Here is an 18298-nt window from a genome sequence, read left to right as displayed (position 1 = left end):
GGGTATGCAGAGATGGAGGCTAGGGAATCCAGAGAGAGACTGTGTTACACAGAGAGGCTAGAGTATGCAGAAGACCGGCTAGTTTATACAGAGAGGCTAATGAGTACAAAAGGCAGGCTATTTTTTACAGATAGTATACAGAAGACAATCTGGGGAATTCAGTGAGGCTAGTGTATGCAGAGAGACTGGGACACCGAGACTATTGTGAAAAGAAAGGCAGGCTAGTGTATATAGATTACGGGCACTTGTATACAGAAGAGAGGCTAGTCTATATAGAGTGGCTGGTGTACACAGAGAGATTAATGTATACAGAAAGGCTAGCGTGTAAAGAAGACAGGACTTTATTTTTTGCTAATGCAACTACTTCTGAAACATGTAAAGAGTTACAGTGCTTTTTTCATATTTTGGGGCTGTTAAAAAGTGGTGTGTTGTCAGTGGTGATATCAATGTGACAGTTAATGTGGAGAACTACAAATATACAAAATAGAGCAAAAGAGTGCTAAGTTTATTTTGTTAAGTCATTGACTGATAGACGTTAAGTAATTGGCCGTTATTGGTTTGTCAGTACATGATTTATTTTGATGTAAGATAGTTTAATTCTCTACTTTTAGCCGACTTTATTATTAGCATTATTCGCATAATTAATATTTATTATGCTGAGCGTAAGTATTGCAGTGAGACGATATTGCTTTTGAAAGATTTGTATTATTATACATAACAAGAAAAATTTACATGGCTTAATATTGCAGAGCATAATTTAACAGGAAAGAGATCCAATGCGTTAGTTGCAGTAGCTTCATAAAACTGAGAAATCGTTGCATTACTCTAAATTTAAAAGTTGTTCCGGTACCACTGACAGTGGCGGCTGGTGAAGTTTTTGGATGGGGGGGCGCAAGACCCCGCCCATCATGACCCCGCCCATCATTTTGGCCCCTCCCACTTCTCACAAACCACGCCCCTTATGTAATCCACCTAATCCGTCCCCTGTATTCCACTTCCTTCCACCCATAGTGTCACGAGTATACAGCTCAGATCACAGGACAGAGTATACAGCCCCAGAATCACAGGACAGATTATATATCTGGATAAAATATTGAAAATGTCAATGTTTAAACCAACTGTTAAAGAATGCAATAAAAGTACCACAAATCAGTGATTTTTTTTTTACAACAGAAAACAAACTTTATTGTACAACAAACAACAAAAAGACTCAGAGTAAAGGTGACTGAATACAAATTCACGTTAGCAACAGTCCAACTATTTGAAAATAAATTTTGCTCTCCTTTCTTTCTGGCTTGCAAATTTCTCAATGACCTTCTGGTTGAAGTCAGTCATCTCTGTCACCACTCTCTTTTCCATTGACAGCATGGCCAATGCATTCAGCCTTTCCTGGGTCATGCTATTTCTCAGAAAAGTCTTTATTCTTTTTAAGGTTGAGAAGCACCTCTCAGCTTCTGCTGTGGTCATGGGTGTGGTGATGAGGATCTTTAGCAAAGTCACAGTCTCTCTAAATACATGAGCAAGATTGTTGCCCACAAACAGCCTGAATAGGTCCAAAGCACCATTACACTTTTTGAACTCTTGTGTGCGGTAGATGAGACCAAGCTCTGTCTTTAACTTATTTTTATTCAGAACTGGATAGGCCTTCAAAGTCTCACTCAGTGCATCCTCGGGAAACTCCACTGCGTACTGTTCAAACCTGTCTGCTTGAAGCAAAGTGGCACTAACAAGGTGTTTTGTGAAGGAGAAACGTTGCATGGTGTGCAATAGTATGGTATCACAGACCTATAGAGTGAAGGATAAAAACAAAAATTAGGCAGTGATGTCAATTAGGGGTGTCAATGTCATCTCTGTTAGCTCCCTGACCATCATAAATGCATGCAACCTGACATATTTACTAAGAATTTCTTGTCCATGTGTATGGAGTCATAACTTAAAACTGGTCATTTTAAAATGTTCACTTTAAAGTTATAAAGGGAGATCAGTTTCAGTGGTTTGGAATCCATAATTTCTCAGCACTCCATACACATGGACATTGGACAACAAGACATTCTTAGTAAATATGTCAAGTTTCATGCATTTCTGATGTTCAGGCAGCTAACACAGATGAAGGTTGTAATACTAATGTTATCCACTAGAGGGAATAACAAATCCTTTTAGATCACATCATTTTTATATGACTATTGTAAGAAAAATATTTTTCTTTCCAATCTTCATATCTATAAGGGAGCTATCAAAAAGACAAATATTGCAACAAATAAACACTCACCTCAGATGCAATGCGTTTATGGTCTCCTGGATTCAGTGAGCCCCGCCTCTTCGGTTGAGAACCACCTTGACTGCTTTCGTCAACCAGGCATGGGATAGAATCTCTGCAAAATGTATGAGCAATAATAATTAAAAAAATAATAATAATAACAACAACAACACATGGAAAAGGAGGATTACGGCTGCTACCTGATCATCTGTATGTCCCGCTGGAACTGCTGGATGCTCCCCTTAATGTGGACTGAATCTATGTCCTTCTTCTGGAGTTTGGCATAAAGGAGGTCAACATGCGGCATAATGTTGTGGAAAAGCGCAAGAAAATATTTAAAATCCTGATCCTCCAGCAGCACGGCAAAGCCTGCTGCTTCTCTCATGGTAACTGAGTCAAAATCACCTGAGTCTCTTATGGTTTCAAAACAGCGGATGAGGTCCTCTCTGTGCTCAAACACTGTATGGACGGCACGGCTGTGGAAGTTCCATCTAACACTGCTTGATGTTGGTAGTCTATGGGCAACTACTTTATCAAGTACATCTGTGCGCTTGGGTGATCTGGCAAAAAAGCTGGCAAATCCTCCAAGGTTTGAAAAAAAAAGTTTCACTTTGGGCATTTGAGAAGTGGCCTGTTGCATTATCAGATTGAGCTGATGTGCATAGCAGTGGATGTAATGGGCATTTGGGTAAATATCCTGAATCTTCTTTTGAACCCCTGAAGTGGCACCCCTCATCACGCTGGCTCCATCATATGCTTGGGAGATGAGCTTATGTTTCTGATCCCCTGGAAGGATGACAGCAAGGCGCTCTTGTAGTGCTGTAGCAATGGAATCTGCATTAGCGGAATGTAGAGAAATAAACTCAAAAAACCTCTCCTGTACATTGTTTTTGTCATCTATGTAGCGCAGTACAAGCACAAGTTGGCAATGGGTGGCAATATCAGTGGTCTCATCGGCCTGGATTGAGATGAAATTGCTGCTCTGTGCTTCTTGGATAATGTGCTCCTTCACTACAGACAGCATACAGTCCAACAGCTCGTTCTGCACAGTTTTTGAAGTGCCCTTAAAAACAGTGGCATTCTCAAGGTGCTCTTTCAAAACTCCATCAAGAGAAGCAACAAAATCAACCAAGCCACGGAATATCCCACGATTTTCGGAGCTCTCACTCTCATCATGACCACGCAAAGCCAGCTCAAATGCACCACAAAATTTCACACAGTCTATTATCCTAGACAGGATGTGTCGATTTTTTGTGACCTCTTCATTGTGTCTTCTAATGGAAATTATGTAGCCTGCATCTAGCTGTTCAGCAATGCTACGCTTTCCAAAAAACTCGAGCCTCATAACATTGTCAAGATGGCTTTGGGTAGTTTCATGCCGCTTGCATTTTTCAGTGAGATGCTTTAGGTCGTTAACCCCTGTTGATATCCACAGCGTGTCGGTGCCATGACTTTGGAATAGCAAACATGGAAAACAATAATATGCATGAGTCACATCACATCCAGCTAGCCAACTCCATTTATTATAAGAAGTGGTGGAAAAGCTTCGCGTGTAAACTCGACCACGATCACTTGACCTCTGCTGAATTTGCAGTTTGGGTTGATATGGTCCAAGCTCCTTTAACCTCATTTTTTCCTCATCTGTACGCCTTGTGAAGGGAAATAGTTTCAAAGATGGAACCGAATTTTCAGCCATTTTGAAAATAAATTGCACAATGTTCAATACCTATGAGTCAAATGAAAGTATGGGTAAGTTTAAAAGAGAGATTATGGTGCTGCCAAATGCAAGTGTCTATTTCATCAAATGCAGCCTCACCTTGCCCATCAATTGCAGCCTCACTGTGCCCATAATGAGGGGTTCCCACCATGGCTGTGCTGAGTTCCCGGGCCTGTACAGCTGCTGGCTGCTGTGCCCATTATAAGGGGTTCCCCCCATCCCTGTGCTAAGTTCCTGGCTGGCTTTTATACAGTGGCAATAGACTTCAGAGGACTAGTGTACAGGGTACATAATGTACCGTATATACTCGAGTATAAGCCGAGATTTTCAGCCTCTTTTTTGAGGCTGAAAGTGCCCCCCTCGGCTTATACTCGAGTCATCGCTGTCTGCCCGCTCGATCAGCGTGTCGAGCAGACAGACAGCGGCCATTCTACAATTCAAAAGCCGTGCCTCCGGCTCCGCCTTCGCCTGTGATAGGCGGAACACTGAATTTCCCAGCAGCCTGTGTTCCGCCTATCACGGACATCGTATCATCCTCGTACTACGGACGAGGATGATACGATGTCAGTGATAGGCGGAACACAGGCTGCTGGGAAATTCAGTGTTCCGCCTATCACAGGCGAAGGAGGAGGCGCGGCTTTTGAATTTTACAATGGCCGCCGAAGAGGGCACGGGACGGAGGCAAGGCAAGGCAAGGCAAGGCAAGGCACGGCACGGCACGGGACGGGACGGAGGCAAGGCAAGGCACGACACGACGGCAAGGCACGGCATGGGACGGAGGCAAGGAGGCAAGGCACGGGACGGAGGCTCGGGACAAAGGTAGGCTGGACACACACACACACACACACACACACACACACACACACACAGGGATGGGTGGATGGATGGAGACACACACAGGGATGGGTGGATGGATGGAGACACACACAGGGATGGGTGGATGGATGGAGACACACACACACAGGGATGGATGGATGGATGGATGGAGACACACACACACAGGGATGGATGGATGGATGGACACACACACACACAGGGATGGATGGACGGACACACAGGGATGGACGGACACACAGGGATGGACGGACACACACACAGGGATGGACAGGCATGTCTCACCCTCGGCTTATACACGAGTCAATAAGTTTGCCAGTTTTTTTGGGGGTAAATTGGGGGCCTCGGCTTATATTCGGGTCGGCCTATACTCGAGTATATACGGTAGGTTCAATCTGATCACAACATTTTTCCTGCTGTTCTGGATGCATGTTTATTCAATATTGCCATGTGAAAAACACAGCCAGAAATTTGAAGTTTATCTTGGAAAAACAATAGCTATCAGTTATTATTATACACCATACCAGGCTCTACATTATACACAGGACCCTGCACATCATATATAGATTTGTGGGTCCAGCCTTTTGCATCGGAAGTTCATCCTTTTACATAAAAAGAAATAAATACATAAATAAATAAAAAAGCTTTAATATTGATTGGACCCTGGGCAAAAATTTGTATTTGGTATGATATACATATGAATGGCCACTCTATTATTTACATATCAATGCCACCAGTCCGCCGCTATTTACATATGAATGCCTGTATTTACATGTAAACACAGGGTCTGCACTCTGCAGGTGAGTTATCTGTACACAACAATAGGGCTGGGCAGCTTTAGTAACAGAACTTCACACTGAGATATTGGGACATAGCACAGGACTAAAACCTCAAGGGACAAGGGAATTTAAACTGGGATAGTTTGCAAGTATGAGTCAGCTGCTTGGGGACATACAACAATGCCAGGGCCCAGGGCAGCTGCCCCTTTTTCCCTTTTTTTTTTCTAACACCCTAGAGAATAAAATTGCGGTCATTGCAATACTTACTGTCATACTGTATTTGCACAACGGTCTTACAAGCGCACTTTATTATGAAAAAAAAAAATTTTTTTAAATAAAAAAATAAGATAACAGTAAAGTTACCCCAATTTTTAGATATATTCCGAAAGATAATGTTACGCCGAGTAAATTGATACCCAACATGTCACGCTTCTAAATTGCGCCCGCTCATGGAATGGCGTCAAACTTTTACCCTCAAAAATCTCCATAGGCAACGTTTAAAAAATTCTACAGGTTGCATCTTTTAAGTTATAGAGGAGGTCTAGGGCTAGAATTATTGAGCTCAGTCTAACGATCGCGGCGATACCTCACATGTGTGGTTTGACCGCCGTTTTCATATGCGTTGCATATGCGTATTCATATTTCATATGCGTTGCTTAGTAGGTGTCCCTCTTTCTTATCTCAAAATGTTGGGTGGTATGGCTGTGTGGCATCAGCCGACAGCGAGCTGCAGCCCGCTATCTGCTGAAAACGGGTCACAGGAGTGCAGAACAAACTGCACCCCTTTGATCCGCAGGACTCCAGGAGAAGTACAGCCAAACAAGCTTTGCCTGTGCTTCTCCTTTCATTTAACAACACATTATAGGCTGGAATTCCCCTTTAAGCTTTTAAGCCTTGTTGGATGCCAGCTTCTGGTGTAAGGTCCTTGTTATTGGGCCCGTTAGTGTTGTGTGGGTTCTCTTGTGCCAACATGAACTGCTTTTGGGTATCTGAATCGCCTATGCACCCTGTGCCCCTTAATAAATGAGAGAGAAAACAGACATTTTGTACTTACCACCAAACCTGAGGTCCTACCCTCTGTGTTTTGTGATCTTACTCCTATTATTACTTCTCTGCATACTGAGGCATGCTGGGAGTCCAAAGGCTATTTCAGACTGGTCACTGTTTTTTTTTTTTTTTTTTTTTTTTTCCAGTGTCCAAATTCTTGATAATATTATACCCAGAATTGCCTATGAGTCTTTTAATGAACTCCAAAGAAACTGATTTTATGTTTTGTTTTGATTGTTAGCAATGGTATATGCAAAACGTATCATGCTCACACATTTAAGCACAGACATATCAGGAGCATACATATTTTAAGGTAGAAACTGTCTTTGGCTACCTTAAGATTTAAAATGTAAATCAAGCTTATTGAAATGTAAATCAAGTCTATTTTTCATGTTTGTTTCTTTTTCATGAAGCAACATTAATGGATATGCTGGTAGTGGTAGAGGTGATGTGATGAGAGGAGATGTTCACAGTACCTTTTTTTTCACAGTGCAGCAGGCCAGCAGGATTCCTCTCCTCCTCCGCTCGGCGCGCTGATCCGTCGGGGAAGACCGGAAGTGACGGCTAACTAGTCTGTCACTGTCACTCAAACCCATAGCGAAACCTATGGGCGCCGGGCGGATGCAGATCGGCATTTGTACTAGCGCCACAAGGCGGGTTAAAACCCCGCAAATGAAGCGCCGCGTCTGCAATCTTGTGATTGCGTTGACGTGGCGTCTTCACATAGTGCACTGTGTCCAGCGCTGCACTGTATCCGGCGCTCGTACACAGTGCACTTAAGGACTTTTTTTCATTTTTTTTTTTTAAAGGGCCATTTCCAAAAAAAAAAAATATTTTTTTTTTCATTTTTTTTTTTTTTTTTTTGTGACTGCCTGGAGGGGGGGCGGCGCCCGGGCGCCCCCTATGGACGGGCCGCCACTGACCACTGAGAAGACGATATTAGTTGAGTGATCTACAAATTTCGTTTACTATTGCAGAGAGATACCGGCTAAATGTTAATATTTTAATATGTGCTGCGTGTAAAGTAGAAATAAGATGGTTTTGTGTGAGTTGGTTTACCAGGATTTAGAGATAGTAATCTATTTATTCTAAACACGAAATAACAGCAATGACGTGTGTAGGTTTTTATCAATCAGGTTCTTTACGTGTCTTTAATCATATAGTGAATATACCCCAAATATAGCATAAGGATGAGAAAGGATAATAACTGGCAGAGGATTACATGGCAAAAAGACAAACTGCATTAGAAATGTGAACATGAATTAGAGATAAAATGTCAATCCCCATTGGTTACTTGCAGGTATTAATACTGTTAACATGGCTACGTACAGCAAAGTGTGAGCTAAGCAGCTAAATATTCTGCAATAACAGAGATTATGTATTGCAGTTGAAAAGAGATCAGAGGCGTTAGTTGTAGTAGCTTCAAAATGACTGAGAAATTATTTCATTACTCTAAATGTAAAAGTTATCCCGGTAGCACTGAGTGGACTTATATTAGATGAGCGATCGTTGTAGTACAAATTCAGTTTCCTATAGCAGAGCGATACCAGCTAAATGTGAGAAGAGCAATTAAACTGTCCACGGTAGCATTGCATTACTCTTAATATGTGCAGCGTGTAAAGAAGCAATAAGATGATTTTGTATTATCCTAAAATTAGCAGTATACGTAATAAAGGTGAGTAGGTAACCTGGATTTAGACATAGCAAACTCTACAATCTAATTTAGCAAAATTAGAATGGATAATATTGAGACAGTATATACAAGTCGAGTTTAAGTGGAAATACACAAAATATCTAGCTTACCTTTATATTGTTCAATAGAGCGTTGCAAAGTAATACCAAGGCAGAATGTCGGAATAGCAATTAGATGAGATGATTGCTGTAATCATGAAATATCAGCAACGACGTGACTAGGTTTCTATCGTTTTTCAGGATCCTTACGTGTCTTTAAGGATGAGAAAGTATAATAACTGGTAAATTATGACATGGCAAATAGACAAATTGCATTAGCGATGTGAGATAGACATGAAATGTCAATCCTCATTGGTTATTTACATGTAACCATTAATACAGTTAACGCGGCTACATACAGCAAAGTGTGAGCTAAGCAGCTAAAGGGTATACATTATTTAAGAGTAAGTTGACGTAGCTTCAAAATTCCAACGTGTAAATCGTTCCATTAATTTTGTTACGCACGAAGACGGCTTACACTGACTGTTTTCCGTTTCCACTGGAAAGAGAATCCTATTGCATAGAGGTAGCGATAGATGGTTGCATTACTCTTTTGTGTAAAGGTTTTAAAAAGATGGTTTTGTGTGAATTTTGCTTTAACGTAAAATTAGCTGTAGACATTATAACTATGGTTAGGTTTACAATGATTTAGAGATAGTTATCTCTATAATATAATAATAATAAGTATAGCAAAATAAATTAGGAAAATATTGAGGCAGTATATATAGGTCGAGATAAAGTGAATACACAAAAGGGATCAAGGGATAGTTGCAAAGTAATATCCTCATTAAGGCAGAATGTCGGAATAGCAATGAGATTCGATGGTTACAACATAAAACGAAATATGAGCACGGCTAAAATACAGAACAACAGTACATAATTTAAGAGTACAGTAGAATATAGTATAAATTATTTAAGATTAAATAGACTTAGCTTGAAAAAATCTAAGTTTAAATCGTTGAGTAAATCGTTGAGTAAATCATAAATTTATCAGCTAAGTTAACTCTGAGATTATGATTAATTTCACAGTTCCATTACGCGGTCCTTTTCCACTGGTATAGTCATAATGTAATATCAGTAATTGCTATCAGTAAATGTTAAAATTGTAAGACGGTTCACGGTTATGTGGAATTGAAATGGATTTAAAAGCGGTACATTCCTTTTTTTGAAGCATATGGCAGAAAGACGGCTTACACTGCTTTTCTCACATTTTGCTGCGGTAAAAAGAAATGTTTTGTCACTGTGTTTTAACTGTGACAGTTAAGGTGGAGAAAAAGAAGTAATACAGAAAAAGAGTCAATCAGTGGAAACGTTTATTTGCTTATGTTCTGGGATACTGGTTGAGCAAAAAAACTGTTTTATTAAGATGTAAGACTAGTTTTATTCTCTACATATATGCTTTTCAGAGAGTTGTATAATATAGGCGACCAATAGGAAATTTAAATGGCTTAATATAGCAGGGAGGAAGTATCGCTGTTCAACGGTAAGCGATTGAAAGCTTAGCTTGAAAATGGCCGAGAAATAGTTGCGTGAGTCTAAATTTAAAGGATATGCCGGTACCAATGAGAAAGCTTATATTAGACTAGTTGATCTTTGCATTACACAATCCTATTATTATTATTATTAAGATCATAGTGCAGAGAGATACTTAGTTAATGTCAGAGATACTCGGTTAATGTCAGAAAAGCAATAAAACTGTTTACATCGTTAGCGAGCGATAGTTACATTACTCTTAGTATGTGCAGCATGTCTGGTAGCAAATGGATGGTTTTAGGAACATTTTGCATTACCGTACAATTAGCGGTAGAACTCATCGAAGTGAATAGATTTAACCGGATTTTGAGGTAGAACTCTCTATTTCAAATAAGAAATAAAGAAAAATAAGTCAGATGTGACTCGGGTTAGCACGGAGTGTTGCTGCTAACCTGCAGCGGACTTCCCCCTAGAGGACTTTTACACGTTCTTACACGCGGCATTGCACTGTTGCCGTGCACGGTTTAGGGGGTTAAATTGTTATTTTTTGGGTATAGGCCTGATCTGGTCGCTCCCCAGTTTCCAGGGATGCCACCAGATACGGGCAGGGTTGACCCCTGGCGGTCACCAAGGGTACTTTTGTTTTTTGCCTATGTATTTACTTTTTTGTTTGTATGGTTACTGTTTGGTCATGACTCTTTCTACAGTGGGCTCTCTGGGTCTAGGCGGCTCTTGGTACATGATATTAGCACCCATGGGCGTCTCCTTGCAATATTAACGGAACCATCTGATGGCCACACGTGACATGTCCTCTTTTAATATCCTATCCTGGAATGTCCGGGGGCTCAATTCTAAATTTAAAAGAGCAGTTCTGTTTAAATATCTTAAATTGCACTCCCCCCATATGATACTGCTCCAGGAGACACACCTCATGGGCAGCAAACTGTTGGCACTGAAGAAGCCATGGATCCAGAGAGCCTTTCATGCCTCCTATTCTACCTATGCGAGGGGGGTCTCTGTGCTGATCAGCAAATCCTTTCCCTGTGCAGTGGAGCAGATTCACACCGACCCTCAGGGCAAATACGTGATAGTAGTTTTCACAGTTTGGGGTACGAGATATATTGTGGTCAATGTATACCTGCCTCCTCCCTTTTCAGCATCCACCTTATACACTATCCTGGAAAAGGTTACCCCATACTGCCCCGCTAGGCTGCTGCTTATGGGCGATTTTAACGCTATTCTAGCTCCAGACTTAGACAGGCCGGTCCCCCCCAAACAATGCTCCTCGGACCTTCCCAATTGGGCGCAGGCCATGGGAGTGACGGAGGTCTGGAGGTGGAAACACCCCTCGACTAAGGCCTACTCCTGCTTTTCCACCACCTATAAAGCGTCCTCACGCATCGACTTAGCTTTTGCCAATCCAGCCATGCTATCAGACGTGCTAGACGCCACGTATTTGCCCAGCAGGCTGTCGGACCACTGCCCCCTCCTCCTTAATGTCCGCTCCCCCACTTCCCGAACCTCAGCCCTTTGGCGCCTGGGAACCCACTGGCTCTCCCACGCCGATTTGACCAACACTATCCCGCCCCGCCTTGCCGAATACTGGCATATTAATGCAGGGTCCTCCTCCCCAGGGGTTACTTGGGACGCATTCAAGGCCTTCAGTAGAGGTCATTATATTTCCTCCATAGCTGGGATCCGTAGAGAGCAAGCCGCCACCACGACTGAGCTACAGAGCAAGGTAGATACCCAGACTATGACCTACACAGCTGACCCCACCGACTCTAGTTTTGAAGCCCTTAACGCGGCGAAACGTGAATTACACCTTCACCTCGCAGAGCTTACCAGACTGGATCTTTACCGCAACAAGCAAAGATTTTTCGAGCAGGGGGACCGGAACGGTCGCCTCCTGGCAATGTTAGCTCAACACGACCTACCCCTGACGGTGATACCTAGTGTGGTGTCCCCCTTGGGTGAATCGGTCTCCTCCCTCCCAGACATATTGGATGCATTTCGGCAATACTATGGTTCCCTTTATACCTCTGTGCTTCCCTCGGATCTCACGCCACAGGACCTGGCGCCTTGGCTGGACCCCCTGGCACTCGGCTGGCTCTCGGACGCCGAGAGAGGAAATTTAGTGAAGCCCATTACCCCGGAGGAGGTACAGAGGGCAATTTGCTCCTTTCCTGCAGGAAAATCCCCGGGTCCAGATGGTCTCCCTATGGAGTTCTACAAAACTCACGGGGCCCTTCTTGCCCCCCAGCTGGCCCAGCTCTATACTCACTGTCTGGCGGAGGGCACCCTTCCCACCTCCATGAGTCATGCACACATAATACTAATCCATAAAGCCCCTAAGGACCCCACATCCTGCGCCTCATATAGGCCTATCGCCCTCCTAAATGCAGACTTCAAAATCCTTACCAAATTGCTCACTACGAGACTACAGCCCCTTCTGTCATCTGTGATAGAGACGGACCAGACCGGTTTTATGCCTAATAGAGCCACTGACATCAACTTAAGATGCCTGTTTACCAACATCCATGCACAACACCTCAATGAGGGTTCCCGGGTGGTGGCCTCCCTGGACATAGAGAAGGCCTTCGACACTGTGGAGTGGCCTTTTCTGTGGGAGGTCCTCCGCAGGATGGGGTTCCCCTTGGTATTTATTACATGGTTACAGACGCTCTACCAGCACCCCACGTCAGCCATTAAGCTGGGGGGGGGGGTCTCTCCCGGTCCTTCCCTCTGTCCAGGGGCACGAGACAGGGCTGCCCTCTTTCTCCGGCCCTGTTCGCCATCGCAATGGAACCCCTGGCGGAGGCCTTACGTACCTCCCTGCACATTAGGGGCCTGCGTGTTGGCTGGCTGGAGGAGAGGGTCGCCCTGTATCCGGACGACCTCCTTCTCTTCCTTAACGACGCGGACTCCTCTCTCAGAGGGGCATTACAAATTCTGAACTCATTTTCCACGATCACGGGCCTTAAGGTTAATTGGTCAAAGTCACTTCTGTTCCCTATAGACCCAGCAGCCCGCGACACCGCCCCCCCGATATACCTCTACAGTGGGTGGAGAGCTTCAGGTACCTTGGGGTGGTGGTCTCGAGGCAGGCTTCGGACTTCTTACCCCTGAATCTATCCCCAGTGGTTCCGGAGACGCGGCTGTGACTGAAGGCATGGGAATCTCTACCCCTATCATTGCTAGGGCGGATAAACCTGATAAAAATGAAAATCCTGCCCAAATTTCTCTACCTACTTCGCCAATCCCCACAATGGATCCCTAAATCATTTTTCTCCCGACTGCAGAGCCTTTTTACCTCCTTTATCTGGGGGGGCCAGTCCCCCAGGTATGGATGGTCAACGCTTACACGTCCGTCCCCCCAGGGAGGACTGGCATGCCCTGACCTGTACAAATATTTTTTAGCCACCCAGCTGGTTACTGCGGCTTGGTGGCTCACTCCTGATAGGACGAACCCTGCCACCTTGGTTGAGGCGGCGGTGGTGAAGTCACTGGAAGCGCTGACATTTTTACTGTATCGTGGCCCAAAAGCCCCATACCCGTTGACCCCCTCCATGCGAACCACGTTGCGTGCATGGGGGGCAGGACTTAAACTTGAAAAATACCCTGCCAATGCCCTTTCTCCAGCTGCCCCCTTGTGGTTGAACCCCTCCCTGGAGCAGTTTTACAAGCTACCTGAACCCCATGCTTGGACTAAGTTTAACGTTAAAACAGCGGACCAAATAATTTCCGACCAATCGCTGGCCCCATTCCCCAAGTTGATTTCTGACTTCAACATCCCGCAGAGCTATTTTTTTTAGATATCTACAACTCTCCCATGCCTTCAGATGCCAGTTCTCCGGGTCTCCCCCCCAGGTTGTCCAGTCCGCACTGGAGGACCTCCTCACGTCCAGATGTGACAATAAGCCCACCTCGAAACTTTACTCCCATTTGATAACGACCTCCCTCCCTACCTTGGGAAAGCTCAGAGACAAATGGGTCCATGACATTCCCACCTTTGATAATGATGATTGGGATGACATGTGGGACTTCCCTTTCAGATCCCTGGTCTCCCTGAGAGACCGGCTAATACAGTTTAAGATGGTCCACCGAGCATATTTCACCCCATATAGATTGCACAAAATGAACCCCGCCTCCCTCCCGGGGTGTTGGCGATGTGGGACAATACCGGGGGACTTCACTCATATTTTTTGGACCTGCCCGGCCATTGTCGACTATTGGAAGGAAGTACTGAGGGTCATTACACAGGTCACCTCCATATCGATCCCGCCCTCCATAGAAATTTGCATACTGGGCCTGATAGATCATATTATTCCCACTGTGGCGCGACACATCCTGGTTGGGCTTCTCCTTTTCTACGCCCGCAAGGCCATAGCCCTCAGCTGGCGTAAGCCAACTCCCCCTCCTCTCTCCCTGTGGAAAAAATTGGTCAACGGCAGCCTGCCTCTTTACAAAGACTGCTATGCTAATAGGGGTTGCCCGCAAAAATATGATAAGGTCTGGTCCAGCTGGCTGGCTGACGCCTCCACAGCCTACTTAACAAGCTACCTTTTGCTAGTACCCAGTAAACTGCACCAGTGGAAATGTCATATGTCTGAGTAGCGTGTTGTAACTCCAAGTTGTCCTGCTGCGCATGAAGCTAGCTATCTGTGGCCATTGAGGTGCCTTAGACTCTCCGTTATATTCTGTATGTACCAAACTGTCTTGTATTACAAATCTGTATACATCACGCCTGTAACTGTAGTCGTGACCAATGTATGTTTCTTTTTTGTTTGTTAGTTTGCTTGCTGTTGTTTACTGCATAAACTTTAATAAAAAGATTTGCAAAAAAAAAAAAAGAAAAATAAGTCAGATGTGGAGAATTACAAATATGCAAAATAGAGCAAAAGAGTACATGGTTCATTTTGATGTATGATAGTTTTATTGCATGCTTGATGTGGATGATTAAAATCGTGTAGTGAGTATAATCTATATTTAGCATAAGAATGAAAAAACATAACATGGCAATGAGACAAACTCCATTAGAGATGTGAGCTAGATGAAATGAAGAAATGTCTCTGTATAGCCCAGATTGTCTTCTGTTATCACTTAGCCTACCCTCTAAATTAACTAGCCTCTCTATATACATCAGCATGTTTACACTAGCCGGTCTTCTGCATACAATACAATAGCCTGTCTTCGATATACTCTAGCCTATGTTCTGAATACACTAGCCCGTCTTCTGTCTTCTGTATGCCCTAGCCTGTCTTATGCATACACTAGCCTTTCCGTAGAAGCCAGCCTTTATTCTGTATTCACTAGCCTTTCTTCTGTATGCTGTAGTCTTCTATATATACTAGCTTCTCTGTACACCCTTGCATCTCTGTAAACACTGTGTAAACTAGCCAGTCTTATGTATACACTCGCCAATTGTATACACTAGACTCTCTGAATACACTGCATATACCACAGCATATCTTATATCATACACTAGACTGTAAAAACTAGCTAGAATACACCAGCCTGTCTTCTGTACCCACTAGACTCTCTGTATACACTACCCAGTCTTCTGTAACAGTGCTAGGTTCCTGTATTACAGAAACAGAACACCAGCAATAAGGTGTATACTGTGCAGGAGGCACACAACACCCACTCTAACTTCTGCACTGCAGATGCATGTATTGCAGAAATTGAACACCAGTAATAAAAGGTAGCTTCAGGTGTGTACTGTGCAGGAGGCACATAACACCCACTGTAACAGTGCTCGGTTCCCAAGCAGTAAAGACACTGTCCCTGCCTATCGTCCTCTTTCCCTGACCACCGCAACACACTATACAAGGCCGCCACGCTGGTGGCCTTATATAGTGTGGGGTGTGTACTAAACCCCTCTGAGCTATAATTGGCCACATGAATCCTGCCTGTGGGGAATTGTGGCTCTCCTCACAGAGGATGTCACATCTGTTCTTATTATATAGAACTTATTATACTCCTCGTAAACTTTTTCAATTTGGCCGAACGGCCGGACGAAAGTTGCCCCCGGTGCGGGAACATGGGGGGAGACATGATGCACATGTTTTGGAGATGCCCGAAGTTGATCCGCTACTGGACGGAGGTGACAGGAACCATTGATCGGGTGTTTGGAACCTCCGCCAGGATGGAGGCGAAGTATTGTCTCCTCGGATTAGTTGAAGGAGTTGGAAACCCAGGAAGCAGCCAGAAGGAAACTGATTGCCCAACCCTGCTTAGCCTCCAATGTTGGCAATGACTTGGTATTTTTCGCTTGTTTCCCAAGATGACCATGTTGGCGTTTGTCAAGATGGTTGAGAGTGCCGAAGAGATCGCCTATGGCCCCATCACCTTGAAAGTGCCTGATCTTGTCTGATCTCGGAGGCTAAGCATTGTCGGGCCTGATTAGTAACTGGATGGGAGACCAACTGGGAATACCAGGTGCCATAGGCTTCCTTTTATGTTGTTGGCGTTGACATGGTTTTTTTTTTCGCTTTTTTCCCAAGGTGATCATCTTGGCATTTGTCAAGAGGGCTGAGAGAGCCCAAAGAAATCTCCTACGGCCACATCACCCTGAAAGTGACGGATCTCATCTGATCTTAGAGGCTAAGCAGGGTCGGGCCTGGATAGTAACTAATTACAGGTGCCATAGGAATCTTTTTATATTGTTGGCTTTGACCTGTTTTTCTTTCGCTTGTTTCCCAAGGTGACCATTTTAGCATCAGTCAAGAGTTTTGAGTATGTCCTGAAGCATTCACTTAAGATCACATCACCCTGAAAGCCCCTGATCTCAGAGGCTAAGCAGGGTCTGGGTCAGATGGGAGACCGCCAGGGTCTATGTTGTTGGCGTTGACCTGTTTTTTTTCACTTGTTTCCCAAGATGACCATCTTGGCATTTGTCAAGAGGGTTGAGAGTGTCTAAATAGAATGCCTATGGCCAAATCACCCTGAAAGCACACAATCTCATCTGATCTCGGAGGCATAGCAGTGTACGGCCTGGTTAATACCTGTATGGGAGACAATCTGTGAATACCATGTTGTTGGCGTTGACCTGTTTATTTTCGCTTGTTTCCCAAGGTGACCATCTTAGCGTTTGTCAAGAGGGTTGAGAGTGCCCGAAGAGATCACCTACGGCCCCATCACCCTGAAAGCACCCAATCTCGTCTGATCTCGGAGGCTAAACAGTGTCGGGCCTGGTTAGTACCTGGATGGGAGACCGCCTGGGAATACCAGGTGCCATAGGCTTCTTTTTATGCTGTTGGCTTTGACCTTTTTTCGCTTGTTTCTCAAGGTGACCATCTTGGAGTTTGTCAAGAGGGTTGGGCGTGTCTTGAAGAGAACGCTTACGGCCACATCACCCTGAAAGCACCCGATCTCTGGCTTTGACCTGTTTTTTTAGCTTGTTCCCAAGGTGACCATCTTGGCCTTCGTCAAGAGGCTTCAGAGTGCCCAAAGAGAGTGCCTACGGCCAAATCACCCTGAAAGAGCCCAATCTCATCTGATCTCGGAAGCTAAGCTGTGATGGGCCTGGTTAGTACCTGGATGGGAGACAGCCTGGGAATACCAGGTGCCGTAGGCTTCTCATTATGTTGTCGGCGTTGACCTGTTTTTTTCCCTTGTTTCCCAAGGTGACCATCTTGGCATGTGTCAAGAGGGTTGAGAGTGCACAAAGAAATTGCCTACGGGCACAACACCCTGAAAGCGCCCAATCTCATTTGGTCTCAGAAGCTAAGCAGGGTTGGGCCTGGTTTGTACCTGGATGGGAGACCGCCTGGGTTTTCCAGATGCTGCAGGCTTCTTTTTATGTTGTTGGTGTTGACCTGTTTTTTTCACTTGTTTCCCAAAGTGATCATCTTGGCATTTGTGCCTAAAGAGATCGCTTACAGCCGCATCACCCTGAAAGCACCCTATCTCTTCTGATCTCAGAGGCTAAGAAGGGTTAGGCCTAGTTAGTACTTGTGGTCAACATAAATTATAAAAATAAAGACAAAGATCATATGAATATGAATGCCTAAAGGAAAGTCCAACATTGGCCGCACATTCCACTATGTAGCCGGCACGAGGGTAACCGAACCGTCACAGAAGAGGGAAATTGGACTAGGCGAGTGTATTCATGTGAATCTGCTTGACTGTAAACATCAGGAAAAGGTGGATAAAATACTTCTTACCAACTCAGTTGGACTCACACAGTCATATGACAGTTGAGTCTAGAAGGCTTGAGGTCACAGTCTGGGACCAAGGAGTACAAAGAGGGAGGTCTGTTGAGCTGATGGATGAGCTCCAAACGATTGTAGGCCCAATAATGGATCCTTTCAAATGGAACGTCAAGGTTGTTTGTAGTCAAGCTCAGACGTAGCCCGTTGTACTGATGCTCCAATCTCCCCCGAATGGGGAGGGAGATGTTATAGAGGTTTAAGCCGGAGAAACAGAAAAAAAGAAAAAAAAAAGAAAAAAGGCTCC

The 18298-nt window shown here is 44.3% G+C and overlaps 1 protein-coding gene and 3 pseudogenes across 1 annotated transcript; 3 read left to right on the top strand and 1 right to left on the bottom strand.

Annotated features, from left to right (window-relative positions):
* Nucleotides 1-959: 959 nt before the first annotated feature.
* LOC143943336 (zinc finger MYM-type protein 1-like) lies at nt 960-4408 on the bottom strand. The gene is made up of 3 exons (XM_077465047.1): nt 2458-4408; nt 2270-2372; nt 960-1785 (listed from the first exon to the last, which is right to left on the bottom strand). The coding sequence occupies exons 1-3, from the start codon at nt 3951-3953 to the stop codon at nt 1258-1260; spliced, it is 2127 nt and encodes a 708-aa protein (XP_077321173.1). The 5' UTR covers nt 3954-4408; the 3' UTR covers nt 960-1257.
* Nucleotides 4409-16172: 11764 nt separating this feature from the next.
* Nucleotides 16173-16291, top strand: LOC143948935 (5S ribosomal RNA; annotated as a pseudogene).
* Nucleotides 16292-16964: 673 nt separating this feature from the next.
* Nucleotides 16965-17083, top strand: LOC143946591 (5S ribosomal RNA; annotated as a pseudogene).
* A 215-nt stretch (nt 17084-17298) lies between these two features.
* LOC143946526 (5S ribosomal RNA) lies at nt 17299-17417 on the top strand (annotated as a pseudogene).
* The last annotated feature ends 881 nt before the right edge of the window (nt 17418-18298 follow it).

The sequence above is a fragment of the Lithobates pipiens genome, unplaced genomic scaffold, assembly GCF_037356315.1.
Source record: "Lithobates pipiens isolate NorthernLeopardFrog02 unplaced genomic scaffold, aLitPip1_a1.2 Scaffold_30, whole genome shotgun sequence".
In the NCBI taxonomy this organism is placed as follows: domain Eukaryota; kingdom Metazoa; phylum Chordata; class Amphibia; order Anura; family Ranidae; genus Lithobates; species Lithobates pipiens.
The sequence above is the reverse complement of the archived record's forward strand: the minus strand, read 5'-3'. Positions and strand labels throughout refer to the sequence as shown.

Coding starts and splice junctions, on each gene's coding strand:
- LOC143943336 (XM_077465047.1), bottom strand. CDS start 3,953: ATGGCTGAAAATTCGGTTCCATCTTTGAAACTATTTCCCTTCACAAGG. Junction 2,373..2,457: donor CGGGACATACAGATGATCAG/GTAGCAGCCGTA, acceptor TACATTTTGCAG/AGATTCTATCCCATGCCTGG. Junction 1,786..2,269: donor ATAAACGCATTGCATCTGAG/GTGAGTGTTTAT, acceptor TTCACTCTATAG/GTCTGTGATACCATACTATT.